The sequence below is a fragment of the Colius striatus genome, chromosome 3 (assembly GCF_028858725.1).
Source record: "Colius striatus isolate bColStr4 chromosome 3, bColStr4.1.hap1, whole genome shotgun sequence".
Lineage (NCBI taxonomy): Eukaryota > Metazoa > Chordata > Aves > Coliiformes > Coliidae > Colius > Colius striatus.
The window spans coordinates 21,327,304-21,350,207 of record NC_084761.1 but is presented as its reverse complement, the minus strand read 5'-3'; the positions used below and the strand labels follow the sequence as shown (position 1 = coordinate 21,350,207).

The window sequence follows — 22,904 nt, the reverse complement described above, 5'->3', positions numbered from 1 at the left end:
AGCTCATCAATTTAAATGTGTATTAACCCAAAAGAAAAGCAGAACTTTCCTCTTCAACTACATGCCTGCTTGTAACATGGTTTGGGTGTTGAACTTGCCCCAGCACAGCACCTGTTCCTTTAAGCAATCAGAAAAAGAGGCTGTGTAGAGCTTAGGCTTTAGATAAATAGAGAACTCTCTACCTTAACCTTAATTGACTCAGAACAAGCTAAAACAAATGCCTTCTACCCCACAGTTAGAAACCTAGGCCCAGTGCCCCTCTGATAGAAAAGACAGGGAACATCCCTGCTCACCCCTTAATTTCTCTAGTGTTTCAACTGCATTTAGTCTCATTTGTACCACCTAGAACTGCTGGGAGCACCTGCTGGCAGCGAACAAGCTGGAGGAAACAAATAAATGAAGAGAGTTTTGGGCCTGGCAAGTGTGCTAGTGCAGTCTGACAGACAGAGCTTAATGCTGATGTCAAGCCAGAGGGACGTGAGAGAGAGGCAGCAGGTGGGCATGGGTGCAGGCTGTCCCCTGCCCCTGTACTGACTCACTGGAGAATGACCTGCCCCTTGGGTTGTAAGACTGTTATGCCACAGAAACTGTTTAACAGAGCCAAGTTAAAACTGAGCACTTGGGCTCCCTGCAGCTGGGCCCTGCTGCTCTTTGCTCCCCGTAAATGTGCCACTGAGGCTCATTCCACAGGCTGTGCTGGTGTTGCACCTGCACCAGGCACTGAACCAAATGGGAGCCGTTCCTCAGCCATGCGCTGTGCAGTCAGACTTAGGGTGGCTTCATGTCTTCCCAAATGTGCTCAGCTCCGTTCCGTGCTGGGCAGATGTGCAGCATCCCTGTGCATGTGCCCAATCCCCTCCCGGCGCTCTCCGGGCTGCAGCATGTCTGTGTGTGTGCCCGATCCCCTCTCGGCACTCTCCGGGCTGCAGCATCCCTGTGAGTGTGCCCGATCCCCTCCCGGCACTCTCCAGGCTGCAACATCCCTGTGCGTGTGCCCGATCCCCTCCTGGTGTTCTCCAGGCTGCAGCATCCCTGTGCGTGTGCCCGATCCCCTCCCGGCACTCTCCCGGCTGCAGCATCCCTGTGTGTGTGCCCGATCCCCTCCTGGTGTTCTCCAGGCTGCAGCATCCCTGTGAGTGTGCCCGATTCCGTCCTGGTGTTCTCCAGGCTGCAGCATCCCTGTGTGTGTGGCCAATCCCCTCCCGACGCTCTCTGGGCTGCAGCATCCCTGTGAGTGTGCCCGATCCCCTCCCGGCCCTCTCCGGGCTGCAGCATCCCTGTGTGTGTGCCCAATCCCCTCCCGACGCTCTCCAGGCTGCAGCATCCCTGTGTGTGTGCCCAATCCCCTCCTGGTGTTCTCCAGGCTGCAGCATCCCTGTGTGTGTGCCCAATCCCCTCCTGGTGTTCTCCAGGCTGCAGCATCCCTGTGTGTGTGCCCAGTCCCCTCCCGGCCCTCTCTGGGCTGCTGGGCACATCACGGCAGGAGCCTGTGTTCAGCCTCTGCACTTACATTTCCATGTCACTTCATCTGTTAGACAAAGCGACATCATCTATTAACCTACCCTTTAAATTATTAATAAATATCAATAATGTTTTAATTACAAGCCATGGAAGTTCTTATGTTTAAGGAGATCTTTAAGCAGCTGATGTACCGAAACACTGAGGTGGGAAGTAGATTTAAATACCTCACCAGCCAATGCCCTTGGGTACAGTTGCTCTGTCAGTAATTTGCAGCAGCCAAGGAGTCTGCAAAGGAGTCCCCTGTGTGCTTCAGGCAGTGCGCAGGACTGTGGAAAGACAGTTTTGTCTAGGTGAGCCTTGTTCAAACAGCTCGGGGCTTTGTGCTCCCTGGTTTCCCTTCGTGATGCAGAGCAATTTTCAGTCTTGCCCCAAGGGCGTTTACTGTCTTTGCTTTCAGGGATACCTGAATGCCCAAGCAGACCTGTGCGCACATGCCCCGCCCCAAGCTGGGATTCTCTACACCTAAACAAGCTGAAGTTTAACTGGAACCAGAGAGGCAGAGCTCTAGGCATAGCATGGTCCTTTTTAAACAACTGAGGCTGAGTGTAGGTAAAAGTCTCTTGCTTTCTGGAAACAGTGCTCAGGATTTCTTACCAGCTTGCTGCACAAGTGTAATATGCAGTGTCTGACCCTTCAGCCACAGCTGTGCCTGCCAAAATTCACCCAGCAAGGACAAATCATAGCAACAGTTCAGCTTGTAAGTGGACTTTCAGTGCAGGATTCCCACTTACCTTTGCTTTCAGCTTCCCCTTTGTGGCCAGGAGAGGCAGAGGTGCCAGTTGGCTGTTGGAGGTGGGGGCTAGGCTCTGCAGCTGGCTGCATGCCCTGGCCCTGGCCACCATGAGCAGGTGGAGGCGCCCTGTGGTTTTTAAGCTGACACTGGGAGCGAGGTCCTTTGTCAGACAGACAGAGGTGGCTGCCAAGCCCAACCCCAGCAGATGGGCCATGCTCAGAGTGTGGGCTTGGCCCAGTCCATCCTGCGTGCCCCCCTCACCCCAGAGCCAGGCACATAAAAGGAGTTTGTGATGCACATGAAAAATCACCTTTTCCCTCAAAATTTCACCTAACTTGCCTGAAACAACTCCCTGTAGAAAGGACCAGCTCTACCTTGATAATCCCTGGGCTACCTTTGTGAGAACTGCAGGGTGAAATTACACATGTGATTTTTAGGGGTGTTTTGTACTTCCCTAGGCAAGGACAGTGTTTGTCAGCCCCCTTCTTTCCCTTCCTATCCTGTCTATCTGCCTCCCAGCAGCAGTGCCAGCAGAGCTCCGCTGAAGCAAGGGGAGCAGCACGGCGGGTGGTGTGGCAGGATTGCCTTCTGCCACCAGGGTGGATTTCTGCTCGGCCCAACTTGCTGCCACCACTGCCGCCACCTCAGAGGGCAGCCTGTTGAGCCAGAACCCTTCACATGGGCAGCCGGGGCACCCTGGAGCTCAGGGGAGGCTGACCAGAAAGGATCATGGAGAATTTTTGCATCACATTGACAGAGACTTCTCTGCTCTTCTCTACCGTAGGCCCGTCCAAAGTACTTGAACTGTATTGCAATCAGCTGCTTCTTCCTCGCTGCAAAGACCATTGAGGAAGATGAGGTAATTGTTTGGTTCTTCCTGCCTTAGCACTGTCTGAGTCCACACTCCCCCAGTGCTGCCTTTGCTTGCAGGCAGTGGCTGGCACTTGCCAGGGCAGGAATGAAGTGTTTTGTGCCATTTCTATAATGACTGGTTCTTTAGCTTGTTTTTTTGCATTGGCTTTTGCAGAGGATTCCAGTACTGAGGGTGTTGGCTCGGGACAGCTTCTGTGGTTGTTCTCCAGCTGAAATTCGCAGGATGGAGAAGATTATCCTGGATAAACTGAACTGGGATCTTCACATGGCAACGCCACTGGATTTCCTTTATATTGTAAGTAAGGGGCTGTTTACATTCTTTGTGGTATGTTGGTGAGAGGTACCTAGACAAAAACTCTAGCTGTAGGGGAGTGAAGATCTTGGGATGGTTTGTCCATACAAGTAGCTTTGGAAAGAATAAGCCTTGCCAGAGAATTGCAGAGGAAACTTGTGACACTTCAGGTGCAATTTCCAGAACATGGGCCTGCCATTTGGCTTGCTTTGAAGCACGTTAAACCACATGCTAAGACTCAGGGCTCCTGAAGACCTTGCCTCTAAGTCTTGGTTTTTAGTGGTTTTGCTCAAAGCTAAGTGCCAGGCAGCACAAGACCAGTAAGCAGAACCAAGGAAAAAGCATCTGCTAGAGAACCAGGTTTATGGATGACATAAGACAAAGGAAATGAAAGCGTCCATGGTTCTCTGTTGCATTTCCTCCTCTCTGCTTGCTCAAAAAGGAGCTTTTGTCTGGACAGCTGACCTGCCAAACCAGCCTTGTTGGGAGCAAAGGGTAGAGGGGACAGCCTCTGGCAGAGCCCTGGGAAGCTTGGTCCCTGGGCAGATGGCAGCCTTTGCCAGAAAGGCTGTGCCAAGCTGTGGAACCCACACTTGGTGCATTGGTGTTTTTGCTGCGGTGTGGAAATTGCCTGGAAGGTGAAGCTGGAGGACCCTCGTGCGCCAGCAAGATGTCACATGCCTTTCCTCAGGTCCCAGCTGGCTGTGCCTGTGGGGTGGCCCGTTGGTGACAGCAACTGCCTCATGTGCTTGTTTCCCCCCCAGTTCCACGCGGTTGCGGTGTCCAACAGGCCTCAGCTACTGACCGTCCTGCCCAAGCTGAGCCCCTCTCAGCACGTGGCGGCACTCACCAAGCAGCTGCTGCACTGCATGGCCTGTTACCAGCTGCTGCAGTTCAAGGGCTCCATGCTGGCGCTGGCCATCGTCAGCCTGGAGCTGGAGAAGCTGCTCCCCGACTGGCTGGCTCTCATCATCGAGCTGCTCCAGAAGGCACAGGTGAGGGGTGCTGCTGCAGGAGCTGGCGCTTCGCACGCCAGTGCTAGCTGGGGCCGTCCTGCTGCTGCCCACAGCCACACTGCCATGAGGATGCTCGTGCTTCAGCCCCGGGGGATGGCTTGTTGGGACAGTTCTCCAAAGTCTTGATGCATCCAGTGGGTGGCACGGGAGGAGCTGTGCCCCAACACGTATGGGTGTTCTCTGCACCAGGGAGAAAATAGCACACGGGGGAGCAAGGCCTGCCTAGCTGCTGAGCCAGTCCCTCTGAGCATATGGAGTGGCCTGACAAGCACTAGAAAGACCCTGAAGCTCCCCAATTTTTTTCCCCTTACTTTTCCCATGAGGAGTGCAAGGAGGAGCAGGGGTCCATGTCTTACAGAGCTGTCATGCTGGGAGTCTTTCATGGTCCTTTATCGCCTTCTTTCTCCCACATCCAGCATGTCCCCGGGAAAGGAGATGAACTGGTGGCCAGTATGTTCAGAGCCTTAGCCCTGCCCTGGCCAACAGCTCCCCTCTCTGTGGCAGACATCTTGCAACATCCCTCTCTGTGCTTGTCTTCCCCCTCCAGATGGAGAGCTCGCAGCTGATCCACTGCCGGGAGCTGGTGGCACATCGCCTTTCCACTCTGCAGTCTTCTCTGCTGCCCAATCCTGTATATGTCTACAGTCCCCTCCAGCATACCCTGGTGACCTGTAACAGAGGAGCGTTCAAATGCCAGCCCTCCTCTGTCCCAGGGCCGGGTTTCTCCAAGGACAACGGCAGGCCAGAAGTGCCAGTCTCAGGTACAGCCGCGCTCTACCAGCGTCTGCCGGCGTCCAGCGGTTCCAAGCAAGCCTCTGCCAAGCGCAAAGTGGAAGAGATGGAAGTGGACGACTTCTACGACGGTATCAAGCGCCTCTACAACGAAGACATCGCCCCAGAGGTAGTGGCTCTGGAAAACGTGGGCTCTGTCTGTGGCGCCGATGTCTCCAGGCAGGAGGGCAGCGTTTCCCCGTGTCCACCCCTGCAGCCGGTGTCTGTCATGTAGGTGTGAGCGCGCGCCAGCCGCTCGGCTGCAGCCCCTGGGGCCGCGGGGGGAGCAGGGCCCGTACCTTGTCAGGCTGAACTGAAGGGAGCCAAAAAAAAAGGATACAAAAAAAATCCCACCCCTTTTTCGATTTTAATTTTCTTGTGCGGCTTAATTCTAGTTCCACTATTTCAGCACTTAAAAACACAAAAAAGTATAAAAAGCTAAAAAAAGACCCAAAAACCAAACAAAAAAAGTAGCAAAAATTGTTTCTTTCTAGTGTTGTCGGTTCCACTGTTTTCCTGCTCCTGTGCGTTGTAACCCATCTCCGTGTCCCAGAGCTCACATGAGCTGTGCAGCCTTGTCCCGGGTCTCCCAGCCACTGACACCTCTCCCTGCCACCTCCATCCGGCCCTCGCCCGCTCTCCGCTCACCCCTCCGAACTCCCGGCGAGTCTCGTGCACCATGTTCTGTCCTACCCCCCCTTCACCACGGCCTGCTTTCTCCTTACTGAAGGAAAAGACCTTTCTTGTTTGTTTTGTTAGCACTTTGGTGTTTAAACGTGAGAATATTTAAAAACTGGATTTAAATTAAAAGACAGTCAGGAAAAAACCAAACCAGCCCCAAGCAAACGCTTGCAAGCTGCTCCCCACTTCAGTAATAACCAGGGGAACGTGAACATCCCCTGGCAGACGGCTGGGGCAGCTGCACCTGACACAGAGACATCTTCCCCTTAGAATAGTTGGAGTTTCAAACACAGAAAGCAGTTCACAGGTTTTTGTCTCACTTGAGTAAAAACAATATATTTTTTTTCCTCGTTTGCACCAAGAAACATTGCACTCAGTGTGGATTTTCACCAACACTTGACTGTACATCAAGTGTAGACCTGAAATTCTGCAGTGTGTTTTCTGCCCCGTGTCCATAAGCTTTGCACGCGAGCAGCGCTGCTCGGGGAGCTGCTGGGGCGGCTGCACACGCCCGAGCTTTGAAAGGTGTGGAATTACCAGCCACAAAACCAGACCAAAACACCCTAAACCCTAAAGTTTTGTGTTCATGTAACCTCTAACCAAGAGTAAAAACCTTGAAAAACTTCTCTTAAATGTTACACCTCTGTTTCTCAGAATGACCTGTCCCAATTGTAAGCTCTCTCCACAGCCCTGAGGAAGGTATCATATTTGGAGCCATTGTACTGATGAAAGCCTTCTGGTAGCAATAAAGAAAGTTGTCCTGGATTCCAAGTCTTGTTTTGTGCTTTTCACCCTAGTCCTGGATGCGTTTTACCTGGTGGCTGCAAGGGAGCTGCTCCATGCCAGACCTGGGAGAAGGTGGCTGTAGGGGTGCGGGGCAGCCCTGGAAGCTGCCCAGACAACTCCCTGTCTCTGCAGCAGTTCCAGCTGGAGCCCCAGCTCTGGTGCTCCTCATGCCCTTCTCAGGCTGTTCCCCTTCCAGGCTGAGTATGGGACACTCTGTGTGTGGACTTGATGAGAAAGTTGGTGCAGCCTTTGTTCCTGCCCATGCCTGTAAGCTGACAGCTCAGAGCATGGATTCTGTTCTATAGTCTCACCACCGTCCCTGCCCAGCCCTGTGGGAGGAGCCAGCCCCTCCGGCCTCCCATGCCACCCTTTATGTCAGGCACAGGCTGCTGTGGACAGGCTTTTCTTGGGTGTCTGCTCTCTTCCTGCCCACGTCCTGGAAATCACCTCTTGAGGCTGCATTTCTGGAAGGGGTGTGCACCTTCTTCTGTGTTGTCCTTATGGTATAACCAGTCCCTGACCTTTTCTCTGGCCCCACTGCTTGGCTCTCCCCTAGCACAGCCCTCGCCCAACACCCTGTCCCTGCAGGATTTCTGTGTTCACTACTCAAGGCACACAACTGCTCAATTACACAGTGAAATAGCTCTAAACAAAAATAACTGCCCCCATTTCCAGCATGAGGTGTAACAACATCATCACGGGAATCATGAGAGTCAGGTGATTTCCACAGCCCTCAGCAGCCAACCTGGGCACCGCCGCTTTCGCATGGGAGCGAGTCTGTGTGCACAGCCCCTGAACTCCTCCAGCTTACCCTGAAGGGAGCAGTGAAAGAGGCTGTGGGTGCAGCAGAGAGAGGTGAGCCAGGGCTCACCTGACTAGTGGTCTGCATGGTACAAAACCCTGGGGATTTTTTGTGTGCCAATAGCTTATTTTAGTTGGCTTCCAATGGTATGAGACACACCGGGGGTTTAAAAAAGAGAGATGGAGACCAAGTCAATAGATACAAGACTCGCCTTCTGTTGGCTTCTGCTCCCTGCCAGGCTCCTTCACTCCTGGTTTAAACGATTCATCCCCCTCACCCTGCTTGGCAGCAGCATCTCACAGGGCTTGTGGGGATTACAGTCCAAGCTCACCTGTAGACATGCACAAGGAGGGGAGCTGGCATGGGGTTGGGAAGAGGACAGAATTTGCTTGTGCCAGCAGGCAGGGGCCTGGCTGGAGCAGAAGGAGGGAAGCCGAGTCTAGGGAGAGGTGTGGGTGGTGCTGGAGCAGCTGGACAGCTGTGCTGCCACCATGTTTGCAAGCTGCTTTAAGGTAAGAGCTTTCTGTCTCACTGTTTTCCATGCCTCAAAGTGACAGGACACAATCCCGCACTGCCAGGGCACCACGCGTGTCCCCAGCTTGTGCCAGCCCTGCTAGACCAGCCCTGTGGTGACCCAGCTCGCTGCTGAGCCTCAACCAGCCCTCAATCAGGGTGTGCCGGAGGAGAGGAGCCTCTTGGGTTTGTTGCTTTGTGAAAAGCCACAAGGTTCTTGGCAGCAGAGGGGCAGGGGGATAGTTCACCAGAGTCACAAACCTAATTTTAGGCTTTCAGAACTGTGCTGGGTAACTTACTTTGGGCCCTTCCGGTGGTCAAGAACAACACCCTGGGAAGGGTCACTGCCCAGAGACCTTCCCAGCTCTGCTGTGCTGCACAAAGCCATGGCTCCACACATATCTGCGAGGCCAACATCCCAGGAGGCAGGATTCAAAGCCTCCCCACTGCCAAGGAAGCCTCCTGCTCCTGAGTCACAAACACAAAGTCCCTCCCCCAGCCCCAGTGGCAGCAGATTGCCTTTTGATTTTGTTAGCACCATGCACAAATCCACACCAATTATCTTTTGCCTGGATCCAGCCAAGCCCACCAACAAAAGAAACCAAGGTTCAGATCTGCAGGGACCACAGTGATGTGACAAGGTGGTCTTCAGCTTTACAGCTGTCCTGCTGCTGCTGGTGCTGTGGCTGCCTGTGTCCCGGGACATCTGGGGCCAGCAGGGAGCCCAGGGAACACACAGCTGCACTGTGCAGACTGATGGTGCCTGAGCATCCCCTTTTTAGTCACAAAAGACAGCCTTGCCTTTGAAAAATGAAGCACATCCCAGCCAGATCAGCTCCCCCACCTAGCGAGGGCCAGCCTGTTCAGAGATAACCTGCATCACCAGAGAGAAAAACCATCTCCCCATTCCACAGGTGATGGCACAGCCCAACATGGCCCCCAGCCATCGCCTCGCTATGACAGCAGGCCAACTTGTGTGTCATTCAGCTGCCAGAACACTGGCCTGTCCTGCAGTGCTGCCAGGGCTCCCTGTTACCCACAGGAGAACATCCCTCGATGCCCATGACTCCTCATACGCCTGTAGCCTTCCCACAACTTAGAGCATCCCAGTGCCTCCTGCCCAGGGCCTGCTGCAGAAGCTGAGGGCAGAGCCTGCCCGCTGTAGTGGGGCCTGGAGCAGGGAAGGCTGGAGCCCGGCAGTGAGCACAGGTCAGAAGGACAGTCAGCTGGAAGGGAAACCAGCTTCAAACACAGGCTCAGTTCTCTGCTGCCTCAACTCCCTCACGAGTGCTGGGATAAAACTACAGCATGCATAAAATCACACATGTTATTACTCAGTGCAACCTCCCAAAACCTGGGGAGCACCCAAGAGCACTGCTGCTTGTTTCAAGTGCTCTCCAGCAGTAATCCCCAGCTCACCCTCACAGGCTGCATAGCCCTTATTCTCTGCTCCTGAAGGGTTTGCTTCAAAGACATGACAGCAGTAACCTCTCTGCAGTTTTCTCCACAATGCTGCCTCAGAGAGACAAGGATACATGCCCTGCTCAGCCTGGGGGACCTTTCATGAAGTAATTCTCTCTCACCGGACACAGGGGACTCAGCTGTCCACCTGTGAGGAACTGGCGAGTCCCCTCTGCAGGCAACCCACATCTCCATCTTGTGCCATGGGTCCAGCCTGGAAGCTGTTCCCAGCTCTACATTTGGGGAGCTGATCTTAAAGTTCATTGTTAGTCTCCAGCAGTGACAAGAGGGTTAAGCCCACAAGTATGATTTTAAACTTGAGTACTTGCTCACTCCTGTGGATGCAGCAGTTTTCCCAGCTCTGCTGGGGACATCTGGTGACACCAGGTGACAAAGAAGCTCTCTGGGCAGTCCAACAACAGCTCTTGTGCTGTCATCCTCTCCCCATGCAGGTGTAGGCTATGGAGGAAGTGAGCCCAAGGGCAGGTCACCATCCCTCCCCCAGCACCGAGGTGTGGGGAAGCCTCAGCACCACTCCCTCAACTCAGCCCCTCGTCCCACATGCCTGTCTAGGCACAAATATTGTTGTCAGTGTCCATACATGATTGCTGTTCCCTGTTCCCCTCCCTCTGCCCCAGCGCCCACCACCACCAGGTTATGGGTGTCCAGTGCTCCATCCTGATTTTGCCCCCCTTAAACTTCCTTATGGCTCTCTTCCCCATTAAATTAACTTTAAAAAAACCCAACAAACCAAACAAACCCCAAAGCGTTCTGCTGACACCATCTGCCTCAACAACCTGAGGCAACAAACTGCAGAAGCTTCCTACCTACTCTGTAAGAAAGCTCCTCTATGTTCTGAGCCGACTTCCTTCTAACTAAGCGCCCCTCTGGCTCTAGTCCTGAGGATTTGGTAGCCAGCAGGTCGACATTCATCACCATCACAATTTGGTGGACTGTGTAACAGAATCACAATTAAACTTGGGCTGCAAGGGACCTCTAGAGGACACCTGCTGCAACCTCCAGCTTACAGCCGCTCCTGCTCGCCAAACGGAGGCCTCCGAACCTTTGCGGTAGCACCTGGCAGGCTGCTGCTCCACCCCATTTACCATTAGTGCCCTTCTCTAACTCCATTATGTCCTTCTGAAGACATCAAGTCCAGAGCTGTCTGCAGGACTCAAAACATTAGCACAGCAAAACTCTACATCTGCAAAATAAAGGCAGATGTGTAAGTGTTGGGTCTGTGTCTATCTGCTTCTCTATACGTAGGTCTTTTAAAAAAATACTTGTTTGAGTTTAGAAGTCAACCAACAAAAGGGTTTTGCCCCTCCTCAAACCTTCTTGACACAGCAGCAGTACAGGTAGGACACCTAGCCCTCAGCCCCTCTAGTTAAGAACCACCACTTAGAATCACAGAATGGTAGGGGTTGGAAGGGACCTTTAGAGATCATCTAGTCCAACCCCCCTGCAGAAGCAGGGTCACCTAGATCAGGTCACTCAGGAACGCGTCCAGGTGGGTCTTGAAGACCTCCAAGGAAGGAGCCTCCACAACCCCTCTGGGCAGCCTGTGCCAGGGCTCCCTCACCTGAACACTGAAATAGTTTTTTCTTGTTTAAACGGAACTTTTTTTGTTCCAGCTTCATCCCATTACCCCTTGTCCTGTTGCTAGATAACATCAAGAAAAGGGATGTCCCAGCCTCCTGACACCCACCATTTAGATATTTCTAAATGTTAGTAAGATCCCCCCTCCGTCTCCTCTTCTCCAGACTAAACAGCCCCAGTTCCCGCAGCCTTTCCTCATAAGGAAGATGCTCCAGTCCCCTGATCATCTTGATGTCCCTGCACTGGACTCTCTCCAGCAGTTCCCTGTCCCTCTTGAGCTGGGGAGCCCAGAACTGGACACAGTACTCCAGATGAGGCCTCACCAGGGCAGAGTAGAGTTGAAGAACCTCCCTTGACCCGCTGGTCACACTCTTCTTGATGTATCCCAGGATGCCATTGGCCTTCTTGGCCACGAGGGCACATTGCTGGCTCATATTTAGTTTATTATCAACCAGGACTCCCAGGTCTCTCTGCAGAGCTGCTCTCCAGCAGGTCAATCCCCAGCCTGTACTGGTGCATGGGGTTGTTCCTCTCCAGATGCAGGACTCTGCACTTGTCCTTGTTGAACCTCATGAGGTTCCTCTCTGCCCAACATTCAAGCTGGTCGAGATCCCTCTGAATCCCACCTCCACTAGTAGAGTCCAGCACTTGTGAAGGACAGAAGAAATGCTCTCACAGTCAAGGTCTCAAGAGGCGCTTGAAAGGCCCAGGGCTGACCTGACAGATGGAATCCATCAGGATACTTCTTCAGTGTTGCCAACCTGCAGACTTGGCCATGACTTCCTACTATCACACACAGATTTCAGAGAGTCACAGGGCCCAGATGACTAGGTTAGCAGTGCCTGATAGCCTTTCTTTAAGAACAGGACAAAAAAAACCCCCCATCATCTGGATTTTTACCTTCCAACTTGCAGTAAGTGATGCCCAGCTGCCCACGACTGATCCTGGGTCCTAAACTACTGTCACCAGCACAACACAGGTGACCTGACACGAGGTAGAGCCCAGAGGAACAGCTCTGTGCCCAGCCATGATCACGATGGATTAAAAAAATGGAGGCTATAACAATAGATATATCATGACGGACAAAATCTCAATGGTGGGATTTTACAGGCTAAGCTCCTGCTACCACCAAATAAACCTGTATTACAACTTTTTAACAGAAAAAAACCCAAAGAAAAGTCTAGGGAATGAGAGAAACAAAAGGAGAGGATTCCCTCCTGAAAACAGGGGCAATGGGGAGGGCACACCATGTAGGATACTGCAGGAGCCACCGGTGGGTGGGCTGGCCTCTGAGCAAACAATCAGCAGGGTACTTTGGCAAGCTGGAGTCTACCATAGAGAGAGTTGTACAGATGAGCCCCAGCAAGGCCCCCGGGCCCGATGCTGCAGACTGGCCTAAGCACCAACATTAGAAAAAAAGAGACACAGCACTGGCAAATGGGGCATTTTAATGGGCAAGACAGCTTCTGAGTAAACAGTGACCACCTGCAGGCACAGAGACCCTGGCTGGAGGTGACACTGGCCCTGCAGGAGGCAGAGCAGGGCTCAAGGACCAGTGTGCCCCAGTCCCACAGCAGCCCCTGGCTGCAAGGTTAATTGATCTGAGAAAAGGTGTGGCTCAACCCATCACTTTTGGCAAGTCTGGGTGGGCCACTGCACACAGAGCACTGCTGCCCCAGCACTACCGGAACAGAAAGGATCCCGTCCTGCACGTGGCACACGCTCCTCCTTCCCAGTTTGCAGAGCACCCACAGAGTTTCCCACAACAAGAGAAGAATTAATGCAGGCAGGATTTAATCCAGCCGTGTCTGCCAGCCTCAGCCCACGAGGCATCGCCTCCTATTTTGTCCTGGAAGGCTGGCAGTGGAAGGTTTCCAGCTCTGGCTCTCGTGGCAAGCGCTGGTGGCTGGAGAGCAGCCCCTCAGCAGGGACTGCCTGAGCCCACTGAAGCCTCCAGCGTGGAGCAGGCTCCATTTTCAGTATTAATGCAAGTTATGTCCTAAGCTACATTTGTGCAAATATTCATATCCCTCCAGTCTGGGCAACACTCAGCAAGTCCCTTCACATACCAGGTGAACTGTTACTGCCACACGCACAAAGCCAACACTCAATAAACTTTCCCATTCTGTCTAGAAAATCACTTAGTTGGCTGCAAAGGTTTCCAGGAGAAAGTACTTCTGCCACTTGAGAAAACAAGTCACCTGGCTGGAGGGAGCTTCTTGTCATTGAAGAGCATTGAAAAATATTGTGCTTCTGAAAAAAACCCAGCAGACTTCAGCAGAGACCTTTGGCAGCTTTGTGCTTCACACACAGACGGGAAGAGACCAAACTGAGATGATTCAACAGGATCTTTTCTGCAGCAGATCGAAGGAGGGGAATTCCTTGATGAAGGTTCACAGATGAGTAAATCACTAGTATTTGGTTAAAGGAATAAAAAAACCACCCAAGGATCATCAGGGTGTCTCCGTCCATCTGTCCCACACCAGCTAGAGGTCACTACACACCAAGTTTACAAGCTTTGGTTTTTGTCTTCGAACAAGACCAGAGCACTTTTCAAGCCTTTTTGACTGCATTCACTTCCAAAGTAAACAAGTTAGAAAGTGAAACAACTACCCCACGTTCAAGACTGTCTAAAAAAAAGAATTGCTAATTAGGCCTTATGGAAATAAAACGAAGCCCTCAGTCTAAGTACAAGTCAGTGCAGCTCAGTTGGACAAGAAGAGATACCCACTTTGCTCGTACACAGGCAGATCAGCTAGGAAATATGGCAGATTTGGCCATCCAGGACAGGCTCCATCCACTCAGAGCTCAGCCAGCTCCGCTCCGTGCCCCTGCATACGAGGAATGAGGAGTCACCTGGGCCCAGGGACTTCTCTTCAGCACACAGCAGAGGAGCATGGCATGTGATGAAGTTGTGGATGACGTCCAAAGCAGCCAGATCTCATCTTCGGAGGCAGAAATGAAGTCCTCTGGCTACGCACACTCACCCGCATCCACCGTCTGTCATTGTACGTGGCAGCAGCAGCCCGTGCACGCCGCAGCAAAAGGGAAGAAAATGGGGAGGGGGAAAAGCCCCGACACACCTAAGGCAGCGCGATGGCCCCGACGACGGCCCAGCTCCCTCCTCCAGCCGTTACCTCTGCCCTTTTGGTAGCCTGGCTCATGTCGGAGATGCGCCGGGAGCAGACAGATCCCGCACAGAGACAGACAGCACAGCGCACCCTCGGACACACGGGTGGGAAACAAAAGGGGAAGGACAGGAGGGCAGACCGACGGAAGAATGAGGTGGCTCTTCTCTGGCAGGGGGCCCGGAGCTGCAGGCTCTTCCAGTGCCCTACCGTCCACAGGGAGAGGGGGTGTGGGGGCTTTGGCAAGGTGATGGTTACATAAAGAAGAAGCTACAGAAAGAGAGAAAAACAGAAAAGAAAAGAAACAGAGGTTCAGAATTGAAATGAAAGAGTGAGAGAGGAGGGAAAAAAAAAGGAGGAGCAACATTTTCAAGAAAGGAAACCATGAAGGAGGGAGTGCACTGGGTCACACGAACCAGCTACACCACGGAGGCCTGTGCCTCTCCAACATACCAGCTGGTTTGGAGAACAAGCTCACGACTGCCACAAAAAGCCAGTGACAAAGGCCAGCACAAACCTACAGAGGCAGCTCAAGGGCACGAGGCGGCCTGCTGGGAAACCTCGCACTTCCCCAGTTTTCCCTGTCGCACCGTTACAACACGGCAGCAGCAAAACAGAGTCACAGAGGCCACGCCAAGACCAGAGCTTTTGGGTAAAAATATATTTCCTCTCCCCACTTCAAGTGTTGGCACTATTTGTGTACGTAGCCTAAAGCACATACAAGAAATAACTGAGCTTATGCTAGAAGGTTATTATTCAATTTGTAATTCAAAAACTGAAATATTTTACCATCAAGTAAGGTGACAATATCTAACAGATGCATACATATGATTTGCATTAACACTGTATGTAGGTTACACAATTATTTAGTTACAAACATGGGTTATTTCCAAATAGCAAGGTAATAAAGTTCTACATCTATAGTTTAAGGCAATCAGGATATTAAAAATGTATACAAATACAATATTTCTACCGCTGTTCACAGCTTTATTTTCCATTAATTAAAAAACCCTTCATATTTGTACAGTCCCATGCTGATGAACGGTGATGAGAGCGTCATGGATATCACACACTGCAAATGCAACCAGGCTCCTCGGAGAAGGGGCAAACACACACTCTTTCTAACAGCTTAGAAGGGCGAGTGGGAACTGGAGTCAAATGGACATATCTGATAGGATCACACACAAAAAGACACTTCCATTCTCACCAGGGATTTTCAGAAGCGCAGTGAGAGCCACCTGAGAAACACTGGTCACGTTAACTAAAGCCATGCTTAAAGAGTGACACAGAGATACAGATGTGCTTGACGGGATTTCAAGCTGTCAAAAGCACACGGAGGGAGTGACACCAGTTGCAGTTGCAGTTTTGGGGCTGCAGAGGAGCCCAGGTTGGGTGTCACTGCTTTCCTGGTAGCCCCACACTCCAGAAGAGGGACAAGGCGATGCATTTAAGGATCATGAGCTCAAAGGGTGCCTTCCTGCCTGCTGCCCTCCCGGAAAGCAACGGGGCAAGCCCAGCAAGGCCTCAGGGGAACAAGCCCATGGTCACCTCTGTCTTCTCAGCCCTCTGCCAGGCACACACGTGCCCACCTCTATGGAGCAATCATGGTCCCTTCTCAGCCACCTGAGCTTTGTTTGTTTTCCCACTCTAGGGGTTTGTTCCATACCCTGGGAACAAGACCATCCCAGAAACACACATTTCACTGTGCTTTCCTGCTCCTTCATATCATTCTAAGGTTTGAAGTCCACTGGTCAGGAAGGTGCAGCTTTACCATCTAGTTGGCACTGCCATCTAATGCATGGTCAAGGCTTTTGCTGACTCTGCCCGCAGGTTCACCAGCTGGCTTCAAGCATGCAGAGCAGCTGCACAGGGTTGCTTTAGGCATTCAACAGGAGCTGCATGTCGTGTTCCCTACAGCATCTTTTCAGCATCTCAGCCAAAGCAGATGGTTGCAGAAAGTTTTAACCATGCCACTTGTAAGTAAGCGGACTTAAAGCACCCTCCAGAAAACCACAACTGGTTGCGTATCAGTAGTGAGGCAGAAAAAGTGAGTCTCTTACTACTGTACTTACATGCAGAGGTGAAAGCACATCCAACTAGATCTGAGTGTTTCATCTACTTCATGCAGAGTCAGGGGCTACTGTGAAAAAAGGTATAAGTAAAGAAAAGAAAGAAGTGCAGCAGGAACAAGCTAAACATGGTCCAGGGGTTTAAGGAGGGGGAAAAGAATAACCCATTAGCACCTCCTTTGGCAAAAAGCCAAAACAGTACCTTTATCTTTTGCAAGTTTAGGGTTTATTCCCATTTTCTCCAAAACAGCTTGCTTTTTGCTGGAGAAAAACTCAACCAAAAATACATTAATGTACTTGGCCACAGCTTTCTGTCCCAAAAAAAAAAGGGAAAAAAGCTAGACTCAGCCAATTTCCCCAGCCAAACGTACCTTGAAGGGCTGTTAAATGTAGTGGGACAAATGAATGTTTAAGTCTTCTTCCTGGCACAAAATGCTGGTGGTTAAGAAGAAGACATGCACAGAGACAGCTGAAGCAAAGCATACTGCCACGAGCAAAGCATACTGCCACGAGCATCCTGTGATGTGCATATGATGTGACTGTAAAACACTCATGCCAAAGCCCAAACTTCTTCCTTGATAACTCAAGATTTTAAAGCTGGGTTTGCCAGAAGCAACACGACCCATAGTTTCATTTTTACAAACAACCCCCTAGCAAACCTATTTAAGCTGACAAAAAGTGCATCATGGTTGATAAGACCAGGTGGTGACATTTATAAATTAAAAAGAAAAGAAAAAAAAGAAGAGAAAGAGCTCAGCTGTTTTATTTCCAGCTTATTTATCTCTGATCAATCTTTGACACCGTGTTTAGATCACCTCCTCCCATGGCCATGTTTTAAGCAGTGTGGGTTAAAAAGCAAGACAACCCAAAAACCTAACCCACAAACACATTTTTCCCAACTGAACATGTCATAAAAAGTGATAACTCTCCCTGGGTTAGTTTTTTTTCCCCCCAGAAAGGAAAGAAATTCCAACCCAGAAATGAGCAAAGAGCTGCCGTGCATGAGACTTAAGTGGAGTTACTTTTGAGAGTGCTCTAAAGAAAGGAAGAGCAGACTACCTAGCCAGGAGCAGTGGAAATGCTGGCTGTACATCAGCAGAAGAGAAAGAAATCCAGAAGTCAAAGGTTAAGCATGGCTTGCCACTTCTTGGGAAGGAAGGGAAAAATTCTGTCCAAAAAGCAATGGTATAGAAAACACACATTAACCAGATCCATTTCCACGCCGTGCTGGCCATAGGGCCAGGCCTAGCTTATGCTACATCTCCTTTGCACGTTTCAAGGGCCACCTGAAGGACACCTTGTGCATGGTGCAGGAGAGCTGCTGGAGAGTGTGGGGAGGTGTGTCCAGGCACCCTCACTCCCTCAACATGAAATTCTGCTTTACCAGGCTGTATTTAAGTGCATGCAGGAATCCTCCCGAGGGCTCTAAGGAGATGTGGAAGGTTCTGTCTTGCCCCTTGCCCAAGCGTTTGGTTCTGTAAGGGCTGCTAAGTCTTGCTAAGATCATGCACATTGGAAGCCAGCTACCATAAAGGTTGTGTTCAAGCAAGTAAAAGAAGGAAGGCAGGAAGGAGAAATGGTCCTTCTCCCAGGCACCCACAGCGCCGCTGGGCTCACACCGTGGCATTCAGCAGGTAGCTACTAACTGAACTGGAAGGGTGGCTGTAAAGATAGGCCAGCACATGACAATAAATCCAAGCCAACTAGTATGATCAAGTCAGACAACAAAAACAGGAACTAATAAAAAATATCATGCAAATGTAACGGCATGCAAGGTCAGTTAAACTTTTGTTATTACACACACAACATCCCCCTCCCTCTTCCCCACCAGCGGGACTCACTTTGCTCTAACAGATTAGCTATTGAAGGCAGATGGGTTGGACTGAACTCCTGGGTTTAAGCCACGTGGGCACTGGGCTGTGACCCTCATACAGCAGCAATTGCTGGTCCTCTGAGGGCCACACAGGCCAGCGGCACTGAGCACCCAATCCAGGCAGTGACGCTCACCCGAGCTGCTGGTGTCCAGTCCTGACTCTCAAATTTGGGGCCAAGAGTGATTTCATGCTGCTTGTTTTGATGAGAAAAATATGTGCCATCATTACCTTGTCCCTCCACCCACCCCTGAATTTCAGTTGCATACAGTCCTGTACCCAATCCTTCCTTCTTGTTCCCACTGTGGTATTAGATGAGTTAATAGTTATTCATGTTAAAAAATGGGGAAAAAAACAAACAAAAAAGAAAGAAAACAGACGACAGAGACACATTACTGCAAAAGCAGGTGAATGCAGGAACATCCTTGGCTTGACAGGCTTTATGTGAAGCTTGCACTGCAAGTTAAAAAAAAAGAACAAAATACAAAAAAAAAAGTTAGCAATGATTTAACTCAAAATGAAAAAAAAAACCAAACCAAATCAAAGAAAGCTGGGAGAGCCAACACCAGCAACCCGCTCTGGTGGGTGGGCATGCAGATGGCTTGTGGAATTGCTACGAAACTAAGCCTCAGGGCTGAGCTCTACTCTAGCCTATGACAAGCAGAAGCAAAATAAAACTGAGGGAGCAGAACTACTGGAGAACTAAGTACATAAGTTAGTCAAGGTTACAGTCTGTCCATGGTTGGTGTCTTTAAGCTGCATTTTTTCAGAAGGTGCATTCAGCTGAGGGGTATGGGTGCCGGTGTCTGGTTTGGGTTACTTTACATAGGCACTCTCACAGAAGGCCGTGTCATTAGCCTTGACCCAAACTCAGGTATCTCTGACCTGGCACCATGACATCTCCCAGCACTTCAAACGTTGGCTTCCAGATCCAAGTCAGATCCTTCAGATATCAAACAACCATCAAACATCTTTTTACAGGTGTTGGGTTGGGCCCTGATGTAAGTGTTACAGCTCAGGTTGTAGCTGTGTCGTAGAGCTCAGGGACTGATTTAGGACTAAGCATGGCCAGACCAGTCACACTGGACTGGAAACTATTATATAGAAAGGAAACTGGAAAAAGTTTTTCATCTGGTTTTCAGAAGTAGCTTGAAATAAACAGAAACAGAGCCCAGACAGATGGTCTCAGCTCCCAGGGCGGGTTGAGGATGAGCAAGTAACAGAACAGCGTGTGTTGAGGCATGCATGTGGCCATCTACCAAACAACAGGCAAGCACCAGAAGGCTATTTGCTACTCCCATTTGGTTTTGCCAAGTCCATTGCCAGGAACCATCTCCAGACTGTTGAGGTTTGAAGCACAGTCCCATCCCAAAATTACGGCAGGGAGTTGGTAAGTATGCTCATCCCCACACTCGGGAAAATACTTGAGCATATGTCTATTCTACAGTCACACGGGTGCCTGAGGTAGAGAGATGTGCTGCCCTGAAAGCAGCACACTTCTGTTCACCAGGCTAGAGCTGCAATAATTTTAGATGAAAAACATATAACCTACGGGAATCTGAGAAATAGATTATGAAAGAAAAAAAAGTACAAAAGACAAATTGTTCCTATAAAAATAGTCTGGAAGCCAAGAGAGCCAAGTTCTCCCTCATGGAGTTAGGCTAGCAGCAGATTTCACCCTGAGCCTTCCCTCCAGCTTGCACAGCACAGTGGGAAGTCTCCATTGTCCCAGTTGGAGAAATCTGAGCCCACCCTGAGAAAGCAGCATTCCCTGGAATTACTCTCAAGGGAAGCTACAAGGATCGTGCATGGCAAGGATTTCCTCTGGCCACTGCCCAAGAACCACCACAGTCCATATGAGCACAGAGAAAGGTTGAAAGCCTTACCTAAATAAACTGCAGCTTGTCATTAGAGCACAAGGAAGAACTTAAAGCCTTTAGAAAAACCAAGGCGTGCTACAAGGCAGAAGCATCAGCATTTCCTTTTAAAGCCTCCGTTAGTAATTCAGACACTAAAGAACAAGTGAAGCAGTTACAGCACCTGGTGTGGAGCGACACTGAAAGGACACACTAAAACACGTGCAAGTTCCTCAAGACTGGATTTCTGTGAATGCATCAGCAAAGCAGAAACTGTGTTTGTCATGGTTGCTAGAAACATCTATGTATCACACCCACAGCATTGTGCACATGCCAGCCAACTTCATAGAAGCAACCAGTAGCTAACACTGACTACCAAAAGTTACAAAACTCCCCCGGTCCATTATCTACCTCACTGGTCTCAGATCTAAGGTGAAAAAAAACCCCAACTGCAGAGCTGTTAAACAGAGTTGGTAACTTAACATTTTTAAGAGATAAGAGAAAGAATCTTGAAAATTTTCTATTCTTTTTAGAAAATGGGTCACCACGTGTGAACTCTCACATGAGAGAGGACTGGTGTTTCAGCCCATCCTATTTACAGGCACCGCTGCAGAACGGCACTTCGGCACACTTGGACGTTAGCTGCCGACAGTCACTGTTTCTACGTAACACGTGATGGGTCTGGAATGGTTTCTTTACCCAAGCAGAGCATGCAGCACACAATCACTCCCTGTATTTCAGGGAGTGCCAAAGGCCAGGTTCCCAGTTAGCTCAAAGCAGCACGGCTCCATAGGAGCTACATCAATTTACATCAGTTGAGGAACTAGCCCTGGGCCCTCCCCGCCTTTCCCAGAGAAGCCGGGGCAGAAGCAACACGTGATGGGTATCAAACCAGCAGTGGAGACAAGGGCCATGCAGCGAGCATCAGTGTAACTTCCCAAAGTAGAAAAATACACTAGCATATATGCAATACAACTGAATCTCATTGGCTCACGTCGTAAGACAGCTCACAGATCAGCAAGAGACACAGAAGTGACTACACCACATCCCTGGCAGCACTTGGGTTCTCCCAGCAGCGACAGCTTACTGTTACTCAAGTAGCTTACTCTGCCAGAGTCTATAAGGGATGCACGCCTTTGCTGTTGGCTGCTGAGAGAAGCGTGGAACTGTTGGTTTCATGTAGGGGTGAAAGGAGCATTTCCTAGTGAGGTTTGCTGCACCACCATCTTTACAGCTTTCCCCATCGCAGTTATCAACTAGTGCCATTGGCACAGATGACCCAGAAAGGATCTGTGTATCCCCTCACTAGGTACGAGAAAAGCCAATGGAAATGATGACAGGAGGCCTCAAAGCAGCCTCAGTTACAGTAATCTGACTGGCTGCTCTGTATGGACAAGCCATGTGCTGTCTGCTTCACCTCTGCAAGGTTCGTCTGGCTTCACTACGTGTATCACACCCAAGTAGGTCTCATGTTGTGGATTTTCAAACACGGTGAAGTAGCCAGTATCATGTAATAAATAGGGGGCTCTTGCACTAACAGCAAGCTAAACATAGCCATCTCCAAGCACAGGCTGCAAGAAGGAGATTCTGTGAACGTGAACCAATTGAGAGCTCGAGGTTTTCAGCAAGCACTCTGCAGTGACTCAACTCCGACCTCAAATTAATGGCAATGTTCCTCCAGCTTCTAAGTTGCCACAGTCTCAAAGTACTGGAGGGTATCGGATTATATCCTAGCATACAAATATAAAATAGTAGAAAACAGTGCCATCATCTTTACTAAAAACTATGGGTTTCTTGGCTTATCATGCCATCTCGACACAACCACAAATGCCATTTACCTGCACTCACAGTACCATAGTAGCTCGGTTTTAGAAAAAAAACTAACCCAAACCCCAACAAAAATAAACAGAACTTCATGTCTTTAAAGCAAGCTTCCCAGTATTCACTTTTGGCACTAGCATTTCCCATGTGAAAATAACATGGTGGTTTTGGTTTTTAATCTACTTCTATGTACAACTATAACCTCAAGGAATGGGAACTGGAGACTACTCTTGGCTGAAAGGATGGGTAGAGACCTCCTTAATAATTTTGGCTCAGGCAGATAAGTCTGAGCCCAGAAAGTTCCAGAAGATGCTAGACAGATCAAAAGTCAAACCTCCACCATTCAATTGCTCTCCCATTAAGATCATGTCCCTGGCCCACCCTTTAGAAAAAAATATTTTATTTTGTCAGGCTGATAAAATCCCAGTTTCCAGTCTGGTAATGGGGAAAAGCAGTTACAGACATGCATCAAGAAAGAAAAAAACCTCCCAAACTGTAATAAGCCCTACAAAGCATGTGGGTGACATCCGCTTACTTTTTCTTGTCCTTGTCTTTCTTGGTTTGTTGAGAACCTGCCTGCTGAGCCTGTGACTGTAATAGCTGAGCTGCTGCCTTCTTCTTTTGAAAGTTGTTCAGCTCTTCCTCAAGTTCCTTCTTTTTGTCTTCCACTTTTTTCTTTTCTTCTTGGTGAGTCCTCTTTAGATGGTCAAACTTTTCGTGAAGCTGCCAGGACAGAGACAATGAGAATTGGATGGGAAGAGAAAAATGTTTCACTCCAATTACAGGTAATTATGCCCAAAGCAGTTCTGCTGGCACTGAGGCCTCACTGTGTTAACACCAAGTCATTGGCCTGTACTGAGCACACTTGACTTAGTGAGAAAAGCCCTGCAATTGACACACATACACACAAACAGATGGCAGGAATTTAAGTTGCTGTAGGAATATGACAGGCCTCTGGGACAGTTCCAAACCCCTATGTTCTGTACCTCATTGCTCTGTACCTGGTGGACTCTCTCATGCTCGTGCAAAGCAAGAAAACAGGGCCATTCAGGGCGATATCCATCTCTGGGGGCTCTTCTCTGTACCTCTGCAGAAGCACACACTCCTCGGT

General features: G+C 50.1%; 2 protein-coding genes across 6 annotated transcripts in view; one reads left to right on the top strand and one right to left on the bottom strand.

Annotated features, from left to right (window-relative positions):
• Positions 1-6,652, top strand: part of CCNI (cyclin I) — a 32,487-nt gene extending 25,835 nt beyond the window's left edge. For all 3 annotated transcript variants that reach the window (XM_061992486.1, XM_061992485.1, XM_061992484.1), the window contains 4 exons: positions 3,039-3,113; positions 3,282-3,422; positions 4,184-4,414; positions 4,983-6,652. In XM_061992486.1, coding sequence (XP_061848470.1) covers positions 3,039-3,113; positions 3,282-3,422; positions 4,184-4,414; positions 4,983-5,441 — 906 coding nt within the window. In that variant the 3' untranslated portion in view covers positions 5,442-6,652. The remainder of the gene's footprint in view (positions 1-3,038; positions 3,114-3,281; positions 3,423-4,183; positions 4,415-4,982) is intronic.
• An 8,168-nt stretch (positions 6,653-14,820) lies between these two features.
• The window catches only part of SEPTIN11 (septin 11), a 59,466-nt gene continuing 51,382 nt past the window's right edge, over positions 14,821-22,904 (bottom strand). For 2 of the 3 annotated variants that reach the window (XM_061992029.1, XM_061992028.1), the window contains exons 9-10: positions 22,329-22,516; positions 14,821-18,572 (exon numbers count right to left, since the gene is read on the bottom strand). In XM_061992029.1, the coding sequence (XP_061848013.1) occupies positions 18,557-18,572; positions 22,329-22,516 (204 nt within the window). In that variant the 3' untranslated portion in view covers positions 14,821-18,556. Of the gene's footprint in view, positions 18,573-20,156; positions 22,517-22,904 lie in introns of all 3 variants that reach the window. The other variant, XR_009818385.1, reaches the window with a different exon arrangement.